This window comes from Cucurbita moschata, unplaced genomic scaffold (assembly GCF_002738365.1).
Source record: "Cucurbita moschata cultivar Rifu unplaced genomic scaffold, Cmos_1.0 Cmo_Scf00033, whole genome shotgun sequence".
NCBI classification, from domain to species: Eukaryota; Viridiplantae; Streptophyta; class Magnoliopsida; order Cucurbitales; family Cucurbitaceae; genus Cucurbita; species Cucurbita moschata.
In genome coordinates, this window is record NW_019268549.1 from 820,662 (window position 1) to 842,452 (window position 21,791).

The following is a 21,791-nucleotide window of genomic DNA, read 5'->3' on the forward strand; positions in this document are numbered from 1 at the left end:
AATGGATTGCAGAGAGGTAGGAAGAGGAATGGATGAATGGATTTTAAGAGGTAGAGAGGTAGAGAGAGGAATGGATTGGAGGTAGAGAGAGGAATAGATTTAGACTAGAATGAATTGTAGAGAGGTAGGAAGAGGAATGGATTTAGAGTATAGATTGAAGACAGACAAGGAGAGGAATGGATTTAGTGTTGAGAGTAGATGGATTTATGTAGAAATTTAAAATAACAGCCATCTCTTGGATTTAGTGTTGAGAGTAGATGGATTTATGTAGAAATTTAAAATAACAGCCATTTTCCAAGAGAACAGAAGTGTTGAGAGTAGATGGATTTATGTAGAAATTTAAAATAACAGCCATTTCCTAAGAGAACAGAGGGAGGGTGCCTATTGCTAAGGACTCTAGAGCACATATTAGGGCGAGAGAGAGAAATTTCTTTCCGAAGTAATTATTGGGTTTCCATATGTCAGGTTTGGCTTGGGCTTGGGCTTTGGTCAAAGACTAGATAAATTGTAGATTGGGCTTTGACTTTGGACCTTTGAGCTTTAATTTCCTTCTTTTTTTTTTAAATATTTTCAGGTTGGGCCGGGTTGACCCGATCATTTTCTTTTGGTACCCGAACCTAACCCAAATCAGATCGGGTTAAAAAAAATAGACCCAACCCAAACTCGAAATCCAACACAACCCAACCCAACCCTTATATTTTGGGTTAGGTCGGGTTGGGTTCTCGGGTTTCCGGGTTGGGTGTACACCCCTAGGGCAACAGCAGAACGAGCCACGTCGTGCGGTAGCATCGGGTCGAGGCGCGGGTCACAGTCTGATTCGGGTCACGGTTCGAGTTGCGGGCTGCAGAAGGCTACTGAGCCAGACTAATCGTTGGGCCTCGGGCTGGGCTGGGCTGTAAGTGTTTGGGTTGCAGGCCGGTTCGATTGATCCGTGGGTCTAGTCTCAGGTTGGTTCAGCTGAACCGTAACTTCTGGGCTGGTTTGAGGTTTGGGCAGCTGTAGTTGGGCTGGACCGAAGGCAGAGACTAAGGGAAAGAATCGGGCTGGCTCTCTCGGGTTTTGGATTCAGGTTGACCCAGATCCGTGGATCTCGTCTTTCTTACCCGACTTCGGCCGATTTTCTGGCGCATCTTCTCTCTCCTTCCCGTAGTGTTTTCGTTACAGATTTTGGTCCTATTTCTTCCTTTTCCTCTTTTTTTGTCGTCCTTTCCTTCCTCGAAGTTTTGCGGCCTAAAAGTTCTTAAAACCACAGATCTAAGAACGTTTAGGAAAACCCAATTTTTCGACCTCGGTTATCGACGACGGCGCTTACGAAAAGGCACAAAATGTACCTTGAGTTATTGTACTTTCGTTAGGGATCCTTCTCGTTGTGATAACTGATCGCTTGGTGTCGGTTTTCGGGTGGTTTAGGACTCGGTGGAGAAATTGGAAACTCGCCGGCGTTTATCTGAAATCTCTCTCTCTCTCTCTCTCTCTCTCGTATTTTCTTTCTTTTCTCTGTTTGCAGGTATTCTGATAGGTTCAGGGAGTTGTGGACTGAAGGCTGAGCGAGGTGTGGCTGTCATTTCGCGTGGGATCTGGGAAACTCCGCGGTCGCCGAAAAACTCACGAGTTTTCCGGCGACTGAGTTTTTTTTTCCTCGGGTCATTACAGTTTCCAAATCCTCTTATCATCTTCTTCCTTTCAACACTCTAATCCATATGATCACCATCAAACTTTCTTCATCCAATTATCTTCTTTGGAAAAGCCAGCTTCTCCCTCTCTTTGAGAGTCAAGACATGTTGAGCTATGTTGATAGAACTATGGTTCCACCACCTTGCTTTGAAACAGAAACCTCCTCAACACTCAACCCCAAATATTTGGCGTGGAGAGCAGCCGATCAATGACTTCTCTGTCTCCTGCTCTTCTCTCTCACCGAGGAAGCCATTGTTGTTGTCGTCGTTGGTCTCTCCACTGCACGTGATGTTTGGCTTGCGTTGGAAACTACGTTTAGCCATCATTCCAAAGCTCATGAACTGAGACTCAAGGATGACTTGCAGCTAATGAAATGTGGCACCAAATCTGTTGCTGAGCATGTCCGTGCCTTCAAAACAATTTGTGACCAACTTCATGCCATTGGCAGACCCGTCGAGGACAGTGATAAAGTGCACTGGTTCCTGCATGGACTCGGCACCGATTTTTTAACTTTTTCTACTGCTTAGATGGCTTTCACCCCTATCCCCTGTTTTGCAGATTTAGTCTCTAAAGCTAAAAGTTTTGAGTTGTTTCAGCGCTCCCTTGAGTCCTCTGACTCCATTTCTACAGCATTCATAGCCACTAATCGTGGTCTCACCCATGGAAGCCACCCTCCTTCCTCTAGTAACCAGCGAGGTCGTTCTTATTTCCACAAAAACAACTCTTCCAATCGAGGACAAACCCACTCAGGTCAAAGTCGTCGACCACCTAACTGCCAAATATGCCGCAAAGAGAACCATTATGCTGGCTGCTGCAACCAACGGTATGTTCGACCTAATTCTACTCATGCTCACCTTGCTGAAGCCTTCAACATGTCTTGTTCTATTGCTGGACTTGATGCTGCTGATTGGTTTCTGGATACTGGAGCTTCGGCCCATATGACTGCCGACCCATCTATTTTGGATAAGTCTAAAAATTACACGGGTAAGGACTTTATGATCGTAGGAAATGGTGCATCCCTACCCATTACCCACATCGGTACTCTTTCTTCTGTTCCAAATATTCACTTATTAGATGTCTTGGTTGTCCCTCACCTCACTAAAAATTTTCTTTCAATTAGTAAATTAACATCTGATTTTTCTCTCTCCATTACATTTACTAATAATCTTCTTACTATCCAAAATCGTCAAACAGGAAGGGTGGTGGCAACCGGTAAAAGAGATGGAGGGCTATATATGTTGGAGCGCGGCAACCATGCTTTTATTTCAGTACTTAGAAATAAATCTTTATGTGCTTCACATGATTTATGGCATGCTCACCTGGGTCATGTGAATCATTCTGTTATTTCTTTTCTAAATAGAAAAGGTCATCTTTCTCTTACGTCTTTATTGCCTTCTCCATCACTATGTAGTACTTGTTAACTTGCGAAAAGTCATCGATTGCCTTATTCCTGCAATGAACATAGGTCGTCTCATGTGTTAGATCTTATTCATTGTGATCTTTGGGGCCTTCCCCTGTCAAATCAAATTCGAGTTTTCTTTACTATGTTATTTTTATTGATGATTATTTTCGATTCACTTGGTTTTACTCTTTAAAATTTTAAAATAATTTCTTTGATATTTTTCTTCCATTAAAAAAATTTGTGGAAAATCAATATTCTTCTCATATCAAGGCATTTCAAAGCGATGGAGGTACCGAATTTACTAGCACTTGTTTCAAAACTCATTTACGTACTTTTGGCATCCACCATCAACTCTCTTGTCCATATACGCCTTCTCAAAATGGTCGTGTTGAGAGAAAACACCGTCATGTGTCTGAGACTGGCTTGGCTCTTCTCTTTTACTCCCATCTTTCTCCTCGTTTTTGGGTTAACGCCTTCAGCATTGCAGCTTATATTATCAACCGATTGTCTACTCCACTTCTTGGAGGTAAGTCACCATTTGAACTCCTCTATGGCTACTCTTCGCATTATGAGAATTTTCATCCCTTTGGTTGTCGTGTTTATCCTTACTTACGTGATTATATGCCTAACAAGCTTTCTCCCTGCAGCATTCCTTGTATTTTTTGGAGTTATAGTCTTGCTCATAAAGAGTTTCGCTGTCTTGATCTTGCCACCACTAAGCTATATATCACCCGCCATGCTCAATTTGATGAAACTCACTTTCCTGCTATCCTTAACTCTCATGCCCAACCTCTTTTCTCTCTTCATATTTCAAATTTCTTAGAACCACATCTTTATCATATTGATTCATCCCCCTCTGCCACTTCATCATCGCACATTTCTCGATCCAGTTCATCCCTTGTGATATTTGTTCTGACCTTGTAGATGAATCTGTGTAGGTTGATACTTCTTGTGCAGGTTCTGCTTTGCCACCCTCGACGTCAGATCCGACCTCTATTGAACCTACTGTTGATTCCTCCTCTTTGGGTTCTCATCCTATGATTACACGAGCCAAAGCTAGTATATTCAAGACTCATCATCCAGCAAATATTGGTATTTTGGGCTCATCTGGACTTTTTTATGCTCTTCTTGCATTCACTAAGCCAAAAGGATTCAAATCTACGACTAAGAATCCTACTTGGGTTGCTGCCATGGATGAAGAAATTCGAGCTTTACAACAAAATGATACTTGGACTTTGGTTCCTCGCCCTGCTAACACCAACATCGTGGGCTCTAAATGGGTGTTTCATATTAAATATTTGCCTGATAGATCTGTTGAGTGTTTCAAGGCTCGTCTTGTTGCCAAAGGTTATACTTAGGTTCCTGATCTTGACGACATTGAGACTTTCAGTCCGGTTGTCAAAGCTACCACTGTCCGTGTTGTGCTTTCTATTGCAATCACAAATAAATAGCCTCTTTGACAACATGATGTCAAGAATGCTTTTCTCAATAGAACTTTTATTGAACGTGTTCATATGGAACAACCTCCTGGGTATATTGATCCTCAATTTCCCACTCATGTTTGTCTATTAAAGAAAGCCCTGTATGGCTTAAAGCAAGCTCCTCGCGCTTAGTTTCAGGGTTTTAGCCCATTTCTTCTCACACTTGATTTTTCTTGCAGTCGCGCTGACATGTCCCTTTTTATCTTTCATCAGCAATCTAACCTTATCTATTTGCTTCTTTATGTTGATGACATTATTGTTACCGACAACAACTCATCTCTTATTGACAGCTTTACTCGCAAGCTTTATTCTGAGTTTGTTACCAAAGATTTGGTTCTCTCAGTTACTTTCTTGGTCTTGAAGCTTCACTCACTCTTGATGGTCTCTTTATTAGTATGTTAAAATATGCTCAAGATATTCTTACTCGTGCTCAGTTGCTCGATAGCAAACCAGTCCACACTCCCATGGTTGTTTCTCAACACCTGCTGATGGTTCTCCTTTCTCTGATCCTACTCTCTAGATCTCTTGTTGGCATCCTTCAATACTTGACTATTACACATACATATATTGCCTATGCTGTGAATTATGTCAGTCGATTCTTGCATGCCCCTACTGCAGATCACTTTCTTGCTGTCAAACGTATTATTCGCTATGTCAAAGGAACACTCCACTTTGGTCTTACCTTTTGTCCATCCACTGTTCCTAGTACGCTAGTCACTTATTCAGATGCTGACTGGGCTGGTTGTCTCGATACTCGTCGTTCTACATCCGGCTATTCTATTTATCTTGGTAACAATCTTGTTTCTTGGAGGGCCAAAAAGCAACCTACTGTCTCACGCTCCAGCTGTGAATCTGAGTATCGTGCTCTTGCCACGACTGCTGCTGAACTTCTTTGGGTTACGCATCTTTTGCATGACATCAAGATCCCTATTTCACAGCAACCTTTACTCTTATGTGACAACAAAAGTGCTATTTTTTTTTAGTTTTAATCCCGTTTCTCACAAGCGGGCCAAACATGTTGAACTAGATTATTATTTCCTTTGAGAACTTGTTATCGCTAGCAAACTTCGCACACAATATGTATCTTCCCATCTCCAAGTTGCTAACATCTTCACGAAAAGTATTTCTCGACCTTTCGAATTTTTCAAATCCAAGCTTCACGTTTGTTCAAATCTGACACTCAGCTTGCGGGGGTGTTAAGGATAGTTGACCGTTTATTATAAGGCAAATATTTAAATATTTACCTGGCTTACCATATTTGCCCCTTTTATTAAAGGCAAATATATTGTATTAATTTATTGTTCTTACCTTTTATTGTTATTTTCATATTATTTGTGATTTACCATAATTCTCTATACTGTAAATGATTATAAATAGAGAACTTTCACCCCATTTAGGTTGGAGGGTTTCAGCAAACATTTTCAATTACTATATACATATCATGAACATAGAATGCAGAAATACTTTATTTAAACTTTATTTAAACTTCTTCATAAAACATAACTTTCATCTTAAAACATTGTCATGGACTTATGTGTTCGAAAACATGTTTAAAATGACACAACGAAATACCAAATAAAATAAATAAACATTAAAAATTAAGAACCCTATTCTAACCCAAGTCTAAGAAAACAAGTACAACTACCTTATGCATCTATCATGGTCATATACTATATCATAACTTATATCTTTGCATGTGTCAATTCACATATCATAACATATTATAACATATCATATATCATAAGAGTCACATAACATAACCCGAGCATGCCTTCAACATATCACACCATAACATATCGCATCACAATATATCATACCATAAACATATCAATTTAACACGTATAGCATAACATTCACGTAACATCTCATTTTATAACAATTTACATATACAAGCATAAGACATATGCGAAGCCATGGGCATGTGTCATCAATCAGCACACAATTATAACCAAACAACAGTGGGGCCATTTACTTAGTTGGCCTAGGCCAAAGCTACTACGAATCCTTGATGCTTGATGCTAGCGCTACTTAACATGCTTTGGAAATTTAATTCTGCCTAAAGAGTCCAAAATCATAAATTAGAACTACAGTAGGGATTCACTCACCTAATTTTGCATAAAATAATTTTAAATTTATTTATAATTATTTAATTTAGCTAAGCCTAGTTATACATAAAAACTTACCCCTAATAATTTAAACTAACTAACCTAATTATGCATAAATAATTTAAACTCGATGCCAAAAATTTAGGTAGCCAAAAGGTAGTCATACTAACCTTAAACGTTTCCAAAGAACTGAATTCCTACATGTTAATATTTTGAGAAAATTAGTTGAGAAAATTAATATTTTGCATGATGATCATATGTGACTCGACCTTAATCCTCACTGAATTATGAATTCCTACATGTTATGTGTTGTTCTCTTATTTGTATGGGTGAGAATGACTTTTGTATCCAATTCAACGTCTACCATTTTGGGAACTTGGTCAAATAGGTAGTTCCAAACATAATTTCATGAAATGGAATTCACTTTTTTCGATAAAAGGTAAGTAGATGAATCGTTTTCTTAAGTGCTGATTTCAAGACTTGAAGAATGGGATCCCACCTTCTCAATGTCTGGAGAGGGACTTAGTTTATAATGAGATTATAAAAAAATTATTCCTTAGATAATTGATGATATTATTGAGATATAATATTTAGAGAATATATTATTTATGGAATAGATCTTCGATATTATATCTTAATATTTTTTCCTTTATGATTTGGTAGAGTATATTTTATTTTATTCTCAATATTTAATTAGTTTATATTTTCCTTTTGTACGTATTAGTTGCTAGCCTGTATTGGATAGGAATATCAATGAGAATATACATTTGATTCCAATTCTATTTCTATTTTTCATTCTTAACATGATATCAAAGCACGGATCTTGATATTCTTAAATATCAGAATTTTCTCTTGAGTTAGGGTTTGGCATCAGAGCCAAAGCCAAACCCTAACTCTATCAGTCTTTACAACCGCCATTCATAACCTAACTCAATCAGTGAAGCCTTACATCAACCGATCTTCCAATATCAAGAATACGTTATAAGCATCTTCAAATTTCTCACCAAGCTCAAATGTGACATATTCAAGATGTTCGTATTTTCTTTCACAATCTCTCAAGTGATCCAGAGCACCGATCTTGGTGTCATTATCTAACTTCAAAACTTCGGATGTTTATTTAACACATTCTTATTATATTCATCATTCTGATCCGCCAGGATATTCACTTGTTCCAATCAAATTAAATGGAACAAACTACCAATCTTGGAGTACATCATTTATGCATAAATCAAGAAGTAGCTCTTCAAGTTCTGAGATACATCAAAGGCGGTCTATTTATGAGTTTTGCATCTTTTTAGGAAATTCAATAATTTCTTGAGAAGTCTAAAAATGCAAACCAATCAAAGGCGGTCTATTTCTGAGTTTTGCATCTTTTTGGGAAATTCAATAATTTCTTGAGAAGATTAAAAATGCAAACCAATCAAAGGCAGTCTATGTCTGAGTTTTGCATCTTTGGAAATTCAATAAATTCTTGGAAGTCTAAAAATACAAACCAATCAAAGACAAGTTGTGTTATTGACCTACACTCGTAAAGACAACTTGGGTGTTATTGACTACACTCAACTTGGGTGTTATTGACCTACACTCGTAAAGGCAAGTTGGATGTGATTAACATACACTCTCCAACTTGAGGGGGAGTGTTGAGATATAATATTTAGAGTATATATTATTTATGGAATATATCTTAGATATTATATCTTAATATTCTTCCTTTATGATTTGATTTATAGTATATTTTATTTTATTCTCGATATTTAGTTAGTTTATATTTTCCTTATTTGTAAGTATTAGTTGCTAGCTTGTATCCTATTTAAAGCTTATGAATATCAATGAGAACATACATTCGATTCCAATTCTATTTCTATTTTTCATTCTTAACAAATATTAAGGCAAAAAATGTAATTGCATGGGAAAAATGAACTTTTGATCCAGTTGTAATTATGAACAACTCATTAAGAATTGACTAGTTCGTAATGATTATAATAATGGACACACCTTGTCATAGAGTAACTAAGAGTGTAACTCTAGGTCTATAATATAGTGTCCTAAAATTAATGAATGAAAATTGATTAATTAAAAAGTTTAATTAATTTTTATTGATAAATTTTTGTATCATTATTGGAGTTACCGTCTCCTTGCTAACTCATAAGATTGATTTTGAAGCGTTTAAATTAATATTTAACATATTAAATATATTAAAATAATTAAAAATAGTTATATTTAATTTAAAATATTCAAATTATCCTTTAATATATAAAATATATTAAACATATAAAAGAAAAATAATATTGTATTTGATATATTAAATATTAAAATAATTATATGAATTTTTTTTTAGAGAGCCTTTCATTTTTTTTTAAAAAGGCTCCTATTAGCCTTGTTCAAGCCGTTGGGAAGAAACTATAACATTGTTGAAATACAAAAAGGTAAATACTTTCCCATTAAATGTTTTCTTTTAATTTTTAATAAAATAAAATTGGTTTTCAATGCTTCTCCTAGGATGAAAAATGCATTCCCTTTATTTCTAGATAGCATTTAGTTTTAGAGCCGATACTAGACTTAATTAAAAAAACACATGGACATTATCGAGTTGAGGTGACTAGATTTGATACCACGTACCCTATAATCACTAGTGATCATAGACGAGGTACATTCTTAGATCAATGAGGTAGATTCATATCCAATTTTTGTCATCACCTATTCCTTAGTATGTATGCATTTGGTTGAAATTATAGAACCATAATATCCCTAGACCATGTATGGTATCATGTGCGGAAATGATTCAGTGTTTCAACAAGACCTTTGTTTCGTAAACTAGTTTTCGGGTGGTCCACAGATCATATGGATACATTATGAGATGAGAGAAACGAGTATGACATGATGTTATGGTCCTACTTTAGAATTGTCATCTATTCTTTGGTATGTATGCACCCATAAGGATCAAAATCATAGCATCTATAAGCCATCAGTGTCACTCAAACGTGGGTCGTGCCTCACCATAACATGCGTGGATAACTATATCGTAGTGCCTCACCATATGCACATATATGTATGTATCACACAACAGACACACATATATATATATATACATATCTATGTATGTATGTGTGTTATGTATTTGTATATAGCACATACTTATACATTTTTTAAATTTTCATCCTTTTTGTCTTTAAATGTGAAAAATTTACCATGTATTCATTCTATATTCTTTTATTGAAAAAGATTTGTCTAAAATTTCAAAATCCAATTAATAATAATTTATTTATTGATAAAAAAGAACTAGCTAATTTCTATATTACATAATAAACTTCATAATCTAGATAAGGTAAATTAATAAAATTTTGATTTAAACATAATTTAAGAAAAATTCTTAATAAAGAAAAAAATATAAAAGAAAATTTTAACAAAAATATCAATAGAATAAATGGAGATTAATATTAAGTTTTGCCATATTTGGAGAGATTTCCGCCTATATTCAACTCGCTATAATTAGTTAAAAAATAACTGATTTAATTAAAGGTTAATCAAATTAATATAGAAATATCATTTAAAACTAAACAACCCATTATTTTGGATTGAACATATTTTAGACATAATTTAATTTTTTGGACCATAAACTTTTTCAGTCCAATAAATCTTTATCAAATAATGATTTCCCTTAATCTAACCATAAAATATTTACGTTAGGTTGATTCTCGAATAATTTACTAAAAAAAATTAATAAAAATAAATTTTTAATATGGAAAACCTTTGTTAATTTGTTTTTAAATACTGATTTTGTTCACTTAGTTTGAGCATGTTGTTGGAGTAACTATTTTAACACTCTAATACACGTAAAAGAATTATATAAAAAAAACAAACAAGATGTCAAATTTAAAAAGATCTCACTCCTTATGTTTCTTAAATAGTCTGTTGGACTAATATTTTAGGTAAATCCAACCATTTCATTTACGACAGGAATTTTCAACATAAAAAAAAAAAGTAATAATAGTAATAGTAATAAATTCCTTCCCTATTTTTTATTCTTCAATTATCCTATAAAATCATTTTTCCGTGATCTGAAAACCATAAACTCACCAAGAAAATTAATCATGGAACTTCCTCGAAAACCCACAAAAATGGATGTAATTTTTCTTCTTCTGTCTTTGAATTTCACTTTTTTTTCTTTCTATTGGTCGTGTGGGCTTGGCTTGGCTTGTTATTCTACTTTTCATTGGTTTTTGTTAGGATTACTTAAAATGATTACGAGTTTTTGTTCTAAACCGGGATTGGTTGATTGAAAAACTTTGTTTTTTTCATGTAACCAACATAAAGATGAACCAATAAATCTAACTGTCATTTTAAACATTATTTTATCGAGAAACAAAAAGAGATTGAATCATCTTTGATTTTGTTCGGCAGGTTACTTTGGTGAGAATCTCAGCCGTGATCGTACTGGCATTGGTGAGCATAGCCACAGTGGACGCTATGAATCCGCGTCTAAGTTCGAACACTCTGAAATTTCAGGCCATCAATTGTCGGAAACACTCGGCGTTGCTGACGGAGTTTGGCGGTGTCGGCGACGGAGTAACTTCAAATACTAACGCGTTCCGAAAAGCGATTGAACATCTTAGCACACTTGCGGCGGATGGTGGTGCTCAATTGATCGTGCCGCCGGGGAAATGGCTGACCGGAAGTTTTAATCTGACTAGCCATTTCACACTTTTTATCGATAAAGAAGCAAAAATTCTTGCATCCCAGGTTCGACCTATCGAGTATTTTATTTTTATAAAGCTAACAACTTTGGGAGTGGTGATTTGAATTTTAATTTTTAATCGAAATTAAATGAGTTAAATTTGTTCGTCGTAATTTAATGGTGCAGAAAGAATCAGAGTGGCCACTTGTGGAAGTTCTCCCATCTTATGGGAGGGGAAGAGAGGCTCCGGGTGGACGGTACAACAGCCTCATTTTTGGAACTAATCTCACCGATGTGGTTATCACAGGTGATTATTTTTCTTTTAACATTCTAATTTTTTTAAATGGTTTGCAAAATTATAATCTTATAAGCTTTCTTGCTATCAGAATTAAATAAAAAAAATTTAAGGTAAATGAAAACATAAAAAAAACATTTATAGAAAATAAAGTCGGGTTGGTGACATGGTGTAGGTAACAATGGTACAATCCACGGGCAAGGATCTTCTTGGTGGGAAAAATTTAAGAAAGGGGAGCTCAAGGTAACACGACCGCATGTGATCGAGATCATGTACTCTGATCAAATCCAAATCTCCGATCTCACTTTGATCAACTCACCTTTTTGGTGTGTCCATCCGATTTATAGCAGGTTTGACTATTTCACTTTACTCTCATTATTCTTATATTTTAGGATTATGCTGGAAGAAAAAAAAAATTAAAACTTGTAATAATATACCGTTCAAATCATTCCCAACTAATTTTTTTTTGATATATATATATATATATGTATAGATTTATATTATTATGATTTATTTTTAATTTAGTTTGGTTGGGTTGGGTGAAAATGCAGAAATGTGATTATCCAAGGGCTCACCATCTTAGCTCCCGTCACCGTACCCAACACTGACGGAATCAATCCAGGTTTTCTTCTTCTTCACCTTTAAAACCTCATGGTTCTTTTCTTCGTCAATCCCTCTCCCTAATTCTCTATTCAATTTATCAGATTCTTGTTCCAACATTCGAATCGAAGACTGCTACATTGTCTCCGGTGACGATTGCATCGCCATCAAGAGCGGATGGGACCAATATGGTATCAAGTTCGGAATGCCGACCGAAGACCTTGTCATTCGCCGCCTCACTTGCATCTCACCAGATTCTGCAGGTATCGCCCTTGGTAGCGAAATGTCTGGCGGAATTCGCAACGTCAGGATCGAAAACGTCACTGCAATCAATACACAGTCTGCTGTCAGAATCAAAACTGCTCGCGGACGAGGTGGTTTCGTCAAGGACATTTTCGTCCGAAGAATGTTTCTATCCACGATGAAATACGTCTTCTGGATGACTGGAGACTACAAATCGCATGCAGATGACAAGTTTGATCCCTCGGCATTGCCAGTGATTAAGAACATTAATTATAGAGACGTGGTTGCTGAGAATGTTAATATGTCAGCAAATTTGGCAGGGATATCGGGAGATCCATTCACGGATATTTGTATGTCGAATGTAAAGATTGGATTGTCGAAGAAGCCTAAAAAGTTGCAGTGGAACTGTACGGATGTTGAGGGATTTAGTAGCGATGTGGATCCGCCGCCATGTGCTCCACTGGCTAAAGCAGTGAAAAACGGTGGATGTGACTTTCCCGAGGACAAGCTGCCAATTGAGAATGTTGAGCTGAAGTCATGCTCCGTTGAAATTCCTGCCTTTTAATAGATTTTGTTTTCTTTTTAATTCTATCGAATAAATGGTAATGAAAAATTTAAAGATATAGATAAAATGTCTTTTTCTTAAAATTTGTTAAAATAAGAAGTTTTTAATTTTGAAAATAAGTTATTTCTACCATATTGGTTATAATAAAAATAAAAAAAATAAAAATAAAACTCTTAAATCCAAATATGTTAGTATATGATATTTATGTTTTATTTTTACTTTAATTTTAAGTTATTTTGTTTAAAGACTCTTTATTAAACATTAAATCTATGGCATTTTATGAATACGTCTCAAATGATTATTTTCGCATAAAATGGTTATATTATGTATATGATAGCGATTTTAAGTTAGTACTTAAAAGCCCGTAAAACGGTGAAATTCCAACAAGTTTACAAGGAATTCGAATAGAAGATGTAATATGATCAAGCCTGATTTGGTTTTCCTTCTTGGCTTGATGTGCTCTCAGCCCTTGAATGTCGAGACCTACACACTACCAACACTATTCTGGAAATGAACAAGTTCTAGAGACGTGCGAAAGTGCTAATATTTTGGTGTTGTAGTGTTGTTTTGATAAGTAGTGTGTTGAGTAAGGCATCAATTATTTTTAAGCAATGAAGAGGGCCTCAACATGTTTTTTTTGCAAAATGTGAGCTCTCATGAGAAAGTTAGATGTCACTAAAAAGTTTTCCTATGGTATATGAGTGAGTGTGACGACCCTATATTTCTAATAACCTAGTGTCGCTAACTTCATCATAACATACTCTCTTGTACGGAAATAAATATTTAAAACTTAAGCATAAAATATTTTCATGGACTTACATGTTCGAAAACATCTTTAAAATAACATAATGAAATATAAAATAAAAAAAAAATAAACATTAAAAGTAAACACCCTACACTAAATCATGTGTGACTCTAAACACCCTCATTGAGTTATGAATTTCGACTCTAAAGGGTTGTCTTTTGATTTGCATGGGTGATAATTACTCTTGTAGCCAATTCAATATGCCTAACCATTTTGGAGATCTGGCCAAATATGGAGTCGAAAGCATAATTTTACGAAATGGAGTTCACTTTTTTCGATATAAGGTAAGTAGTGAATAGTTCCCTTAAGTGTTGATTTCGGAACTTGAAAAATGGAATCTCGCCTTCTCAATGTCTCGAGAGGTGCATAGTTTCTAATCAGATCGTAAATAAATTATTTATAAGAGAATCGATGGTACTTCAGGCAAAAAATGTAATTGCATGGGTAAAATAAACTTTAACTCAGTTATAATTATGAACAACTCACAAGAATTGACTAGCTTGTGATGATTATATTAATGGACACAACTTATCATACCGTACATAAAAGTGTAACTCTAGATCTATAATAGGGTATCCTTTGGTTAATGAATAAAAATTAATTAATTTTAATTAATCAACTTTTATATGATTATGGGAGCTAGGCATCCCCTTGCTAACTCATAAGATTTAATTTGAAATGTTTAAATTAATATTTAGTTATAGGGACCCTACTAAGACTCAATTAAAATACATTGGCCTGACAGAGTTGAGGTTGTTGATACCATGTACCCTATAAGCACTAGTCATCATAGATAAGGCACATTCTTATGCCAATGTAGATTCAGATTAGTCTCACCATGATTAAATCTTACTTAGAACTTAATATGTTTCGAGTATATGATATCATGTATGGAAATAAAGTAGAGGCTCTTATCAAGATTTCTATTTCATAAACCAACTTTGAATGGATTAGGGACAACATGAATACACTATGTGATAGCATACTTGAGGATCCCTTCTTCCCAAATTAGACATGATATTATGATCCGACTATAGTCATCACCTATTCCTTAGCATGTATGCATCTGGTCACAATTATAGAACCATAATATCCCTAGACCATATATGGTTTCATGTGCGAAAATGATTTTGTGTTTCAACGAGAGCTTTGTTTTGTAAACTAGTCCTTGGGTGGACTAGAGACCACATAGATATATTGTGAGACGGGAGAAATTAGTGTATGTCATGATGTTATGGTCCTACTTTAGAATTATCATCTATTATTTAGTATGTATGCTCATAGATATTATCAAAATCATAATGTCCACAGGCCATCAGTGCCACTCAAATAGAGGTCGTGCATGACCATGACATACATGGATCACTATATGGTCGTGCCTCACCATGGCATGCATAGATCACTATATGGTCGTGCCTCACCCTATGCATATATATATATTTCACAGCACACACGCACATATATAATAGATACATATCTACATGCATAAATACATACATACATATACATATATACATATCTCACACACACACATATATATATATACTTATACATTTTTATAATTTCATCTTCTTTTATAACTTCAATTTTTTTTTCTTTTAAAGGTGAAAATGTTGCCATATATTTCCTCTATATTCGTTTATTAAAAAAATATTTCCCAAATAATTGTAAAATTTCAAAGATTTCTATATTAGATAATAAACTTTTATATTAAATAGTCTCATTTTTATAAATACTTTATTATAATTTTATTGGATAACAATCTATATACTTTTTTTATTTTTTATTTTTTATTTTTTGAAAAATAAAATTGAGGGTAATATTTCACTTTGATTTAAACATAATTTAAGAAAATTTCTTAAAAAAGAAAAAAAAAAAAAAAAAAAAATTTTAACAATTTTAAAAGTACTCTCAAACTAAAATTGATTTAAAAAAATAATGGGTAGAATAGTTGATAACATGGATCATCAACATTTATTCGATTTCTAACAATATCATCAGAACAAATCAAAATTTTTGGACTTAATATAAAAATCGTGGGATTAATTCGACAACTATTTTGGATTGTAGAAGCACAAGTAGTTTAGTGGTAGAATAGCACCCTGCTAGGATATAGACTCGGGTTCAATTCTTGGTAGGTGCATCNTTAAATTTTAACCATATAGCATTTTAACCACATTTGCGAAAAATAATTCATCTAATTAAATATAAATCAAATCAATAAAGAAATGTAGTTCAAAATTAAACAAGATACTTATAACTTAATTTACGGTTTGGATGGTAAACTTTTTCACGAATTTAACCTAATCTAATCATAAAATATTTAAGTTAAATTGATTCAAGTTGTTCGAGTAATTTATTTAAAAATTTTGTTTTTTTAAAAAATAAAATGTTAGTATAGAAAACGTTTAATAATTTATTTTTAAATATAAATTTAATTGACTTGGTTTGATTTATTTTAACATCCTAATACTTGTAAAAGAGTTTTAACAAAAACAAACAAATAACTAAAACAAGATGCCAAATTTAAAACCCTTTCACTCTTAATATTTCATTAGACATTGTATTGTCTTTAGTATTGTCCTTAATTTCACTATTATTCATCAACGGTTCTCTCTACAACCCAATTTTCACCCTCTAAATAATAATAATTATAAAAATAAATCCCTTTTCTATGTTTAATTCCTAAATTATCCTATAAAATCTTTTCAAACCTTCATCTAAAAACCATAAACTCTAAATGAATTTTCCTCCGAAATCTACAAAAACCAAGGTAATTTTTCTTCTTCTTTCTCTTCCAATTTCCTTTTGGATCTTTGTTTTCTATCTTCACGTTTCATTGTTTTTTCTTTTGGGTTATTGAAAATAATTATGGGTTTTTGTTCAAAATTTTGATTGGTTTTGGGTTTTGTTTATTGAAGAACTTTTTTTTCCTAAATTCTTACTTTTTTTTTTTCGAGAAAATTCCACAATGTAACAAAAGATGAACCCATAAACTCAACTGCATTTTCCACCATTACTTTTTCGAGAAACAAAATGAAATTGAATCCTCTTCTGTGTTTTTTCGAAAGGTTCTTACATCGAGAATCTCGGCAATGATTGTATTGACATTGGTGAGCTTAGCCACCGTGGATGCCATGAATCCACGTTTGAGTTCGAACTCTCTAAAATTTCAAGCGATCAATTGTCAGAAACACTCGGTGTTGCGGATGGAGTTTAGTGGCATCAGCAACGGAGTAACTTCAAATACTCACGCGTTCCAGCAAGCGATTGAACATCTTAGCGCACTGACAGCGGATGGTGGTGCTCAATTGGTTGTGCCGCCGGGAAAATAGCTGACAGGAAGTTTTAATCTGACCAGTCATTTCACACTTTTTATTGATAAAGAAGCTAAAATTCTTCTATCACCAGTTGGACCTTTGAGTATATTATTTTTATAAAACTAACAGCTTTGGGAGTGATGATTTGAATTTTAATCCTTCGTCAAAGCTAAATTGGTTAGATTTATTTCTCTTAATCTAATGGTGCAGAATGAATGGGAATGACCACTTGTGAAAGTTCTCCCATCTTATGAGAGGGGAAGAGATGCTCCTTGTGGAGGGTACAGCAGGCGGAACTAACCTTATCGACGTGGTTATCACACCTGATTATTTCTTTTTCTTTACCTTTTTAACATTTCTTTTCTTAAAAAAATGGTTAGCAAAATTATAGAGAAATAAAATTGGATTGTTGACATGGTATAGGTAACAACCGCAGGATCGCGGGCAGAAGTCTTATTGGTGGGATAAGTTTCACAACGGGAGCTCAACGTAACACGACCATACATGATCGAGATTATCCAGTCACCATACCGAACACCGACGAAATCAATCCAGGTTCCCTACTTCTCCACCTTCAAAATCTTTGGGCTTCTTTTTTTCATCATCCCTCTACCTAATTCTCCATTCAATTTCACAGATTCTTGTTCCAACACTCGAATCGAAGACTGTTACATCGTTTTCGGTGACGATTGCATTGCCATCAAGAGCGGATGGGACGAATACGGTATCAAATTCGGAATGCCGACCGAGGACCTCGTCATTCGCCGCCTCACTTGCATCTCATTGAATTCCGCAAGTATCGCCATTGGTAGCAAAATGTCTGGCGGAATCCGCAATGTCAAGATTGAAAACGTTACTGCAATCAATACAGAGTCTGCTGTTAGAATCAAAATCGCTCGTGGACGAGGCAGCTTCGTCAAGGACATTTTCGTCCAAAGAATGTTTCTACATTGCCAGAGATTAAGAACATTATTTACAGAGACGTGGTGGCCGAGAATGTTACAATGTCGGTAAATTTGGTAGGGATTTCGGTGTTGGGTTTTATGTCCTAAAACTCATAGTTTGTAAACAAAGATATATTCTATTTTCAATAAAGTTATTATTGATGTTTATTCAGTAAAAATTGTTATGGAATAAAGTGAACTTTACGATCATTAATCTAAATCCAATAAACTAAGAACACTCTGGCTATAGTATGATTACTTGAACTATATGTAGAGACATAAGTGGGGATCAAGTTCAAGTATATAGTTAAAATGATCTATAGTATAAGGATAAGGCTGAGTACCTTATTCTGGGGACACTATGAATGCAACCCACTTTTGTATATGATATAAACAATGTGATCACTAAATTGTACATGTGGAGACATGTGAGTGGGGGCGTCCTATGCAATGAGTATTGCATAAGATCGGATCATGAAGAAAACCACTCTCACTTTATAATATCGTTTACTGTTGAGACTAATTTTCTTTTCATTCGATAACCTAGGTAACTCGGTTTTAATCCTGAGCTAACCATGAACTCCTGTTTATTCGGAATTATCCTTAGATTTGCATGGGTGAGAGTGGCTCTAGTTCGCCGACTCAACAGACCTCCCATTTCAGGGGTAAGACTGGGTGAATGGCTGGGGATGTGGGGTGCAAGACGGAATTCACTCCTACCCACTTTTAGGGATATAAGAAAGGTAGTTCCCTTAAGCACTGACTCCAGGTCTTGAACAAGGGGCCCCACCCTCTCATTGGCCTGAGAGGGATTCGATTTACTGGTTGGACCACAAACCAATTGTTCATTAGAGGATCAGTGAGACATAAGGAACAAGAAGTAACTTCAGGGGTAAAACAGTAAATTGACCCAGCTCTAGTTACGAACAACCTGTGAAGGATCGACTTACTAATCATGGTTATATCAGATGGACAGAAATATATCTATAGTGAGGGGAGTGCAACTACTAGGCTATAGTGGAGTGTCCTAGTAGTTAACGAATGTTGGTTAACCAGGTTAATGAGTTTAAACCGGTTAATCTTGGATCGTTGGAGCCCATGATCTATAGGTCCATTATGTCCCTCTGCTAGCTCATATCGGACTAAACCATAGAACAGTGTGACGAGTGAGTTCAAAGTGTTCGAATTCAAATTAGGGAATATGCGTTACATATATACGATATATTTAACCGCAATTTTGTTTTATTTACGAATTAAACAAAAAGAGAGAATCTGAGATATTTAAATATCTTAATCAATTATGTGTTGGAATTGATTGGGATTGGCATTTGAATTAATATTAAATATTAATTAAATAGTTTAATTAATCATTTAATGTTACTTTAATTTGAAATTCATTATTCAAATTAATTGTTGAATTAAAATGAAGAAAGTCAAAATGTTGACTTTCATCTAATGGAAAAATCCATGTTAGTGGAATTTTGAGGTGTCAAAATTTGGTTTAACCAAACTTGCATGTTTGCCAAATAAACCCCACAAGTTTGAGTGGAATTTTGAGTGTCAAAATTTGGTTAACTCAAACATGCATGCTTGCCACATAATCCCAAACATTTGAGTGGAATTTTAAGTGTCAAAATTTGGTGATCTCAAGTTTGCATGAACATGCAAACTTGACTCTTTAAATAGAGTGATTATGATACTTGGAGGGGATTCTTCATCTTGATGAAAAACCTTGAGAAAAACTTCTCACAAACACTCTCTTTCACATATACAAAATCCCTCCCAAGTTTAGTCACTCACCGGATTCCACAATCCCATTCTAAGGCCGGAGGATAGTGGAGAAGACACTAGTGGAGGTTTGAAACCGGTTCGTGTGGCAAAAGAAGTTTGAACTACAAAATATTAGTATTTAAACTCATTAAGTTTTAATACTTATGAACATGCTAGTTATTTACAATAATTGATGTTCTAAAAGTGCCTAAGATCCAAATTGCTTCCGCGTGTGTTATATTAACACCATCATTCGGGAGATCCGTTTACGGATATATGTGTTTCGAATGTGAAGATTGGATTGTTGAAGAAGCCTAAAAGTTGCAGTGGAACTATACGAAAATTGAGAAATTTAGTAGCGATGTGGATCCGCCGCCATGTACTTTGCTAACTAAGGCAGCGAAAAGCGGTGGATGTGACTTTTCTAAAGATCCGCTGCCAATTGAGAATGTTCAATTAAAATCATACTCAGGTTGAAATTTTTGCCTTATAGTAAAGGCTTTGTTTGTTAATTTGTTTTTTAATTCTATGAAATAAATGGTAATGAAATTTAATGAAAATAGAGACAAGATTTCTTTTCCCTAAAAATTTATAAAACAAAAATAAGAATATTTAATTTTGAAAATAAGTTATTTCAATAAGATTTGTAATATTTAGCTATTATGAAAAAATTAGTACAAAAAAAATAATTAAAATACTCTAACATTACCCCTCTCAAATCTATCTACCTTTATTTCCATCATAGTTGACGGGGACAAGCACTACGCATCATTGGCCACTGCTGATGGTCGACGTGCAATGATCACCGAGGAGGTAAAAGGAATGACTTATTCATTCGTGTAGCAGAAACATTTGATTTTATTAAGAATTAAAACAAAACATGTAAATTGAATACGAAACATACCTTTGTAGATTGTGGAAGACAATTCTCTTAAATGTGTTGTGACTATATCGAACTTCCTCCACAAGACCTTCACACCAAAGCAACAACGTGAATGACTGTTTATAGCCTTAAAAATGCGTCTTAGAGTAACCTGTGGTCAATTAAAATGTTATAACTCTCATCCAGCAATACTAGGCCAAATTTCTAATTGCAATTTAAAACCTTAAAAATAGTACTCTAAAATTGAAAAATGAAACTTCCTAAATCTAAGCAACCTCAAGTTTGTCAACCTCCACCCATCTAACTACAAAGCTACATGTGTCATGCTCGACCTAAACATATTTGATATATCCCCTACAAGCCATCTCACTGCTTCAAAGTATGTAAAAACCTGTTTGACTTCCTATTTTAATTTGTATGGTTCATGATTAAAAAAATATATATATATATTTCTAAGCATGATTAGAATGAATATATTGAGAATAGGTGTTATATGTAAAGTTATGAATTTATATATTCTTGTTTCATCAATGTCTAGCATGGTTTTACGGTTGAAATTTATGTCATATGTCTAAAATTTCATGAGCAAAAGAATTCATGTAGTAGGTTTGGGACTCAGGTGTTTTACCTTAAAATACTTAACTCAACCTTAATTTCAACTTTCTCACTTTGTTCAAGACTTGCTTCCTTTCATCAACTGGATCAATATTTAATCAATTTCTTGCATTACATTGTCCTTATGAGTAATAATAATTTTCTTTTATACCAATACTTTAATTTTATATTTGCATACTTCATAATGACGCAATTTTGTTTCGACACTATCACTTTTAATATTTATAGCAGACTATATGATATTGTTGTCCATCAAGCTTCCTTGGTCATTTTTATTTGAAACAACTTACTCGTTAATACACATTGATACATTACTTTCCATCTCTATTGTCATAATATTGCGTATTTTAACTATGTTCGAGACGTCTAACTGAAACATCTAATCTTCCATAGCAAAATCATTTTCATGCATAT

The 21,791-nt window shown here is 34.4% G+C and overlaps 1 protein-coding gene and 1 pseudogene across 1 annotated transcript; both read left to right on the forward strand.

Annotated features, from left to right (window-relative positions):
• Window positions 1-2,334: 2,334 nt before the first annotated feature.
• LOC111430234 (probable polygalacturonase) lies at window positions 2,335-13,040 on the forward strand. The gene is made up of 7 exons (XM_023066402.1): window positions 2,335-2,497; window positions 4,034-4,257; window positions 11,064-11,402; window positions 11,524-11,644; window positions 11,808-11,982; window positions 12,184-12,254; window positions 12,337-13,040. Exons 1-7 carry the CDS (start codon window positions 2,335-2,337, stop codon window positions 13,038-13,040), a joined length of 1,797 nt encoding a protein of 598 aa, XP_022922170.1.
• Window positions 13,041-16,940: 3,900 nt separating this feature from the next.
• Window positions 16,941-20,878, forward strand: LOC111430235 (annotated as a pseudogene).
• The last annotated feature ends 913 nt before the right edge of the window (window positions 20,879-21,791 follow it).

What these genes read in the sequence shown, in the direction of transcription:
- LOC111430234 (XM_023066402.1), top strand. Translation starts at nt 2,335, where the DNA reads ATGGAAGCCACCCTCCTTCCTCTAGTAACCAGCGAGGTCGTTCTTATT. An exon ending in CAAAAATTCTTGCATCCCAG is followed by an intron (nt 11,403 to 11,523) that starts GTTCGACCTATC and finishes TTAATGGTGCAG; the next exon opens with AAAGAATCAGAGTGGCCACT. An exon ending in CACTGACGGAATCAATCCAG is followed by an intron (nt 12,255 to 12,336) that starts GTTTTCTTCTTC and finishes TCAATTTATCAG; the next exon opens with ATTCTTGTTCCAACATTCGA.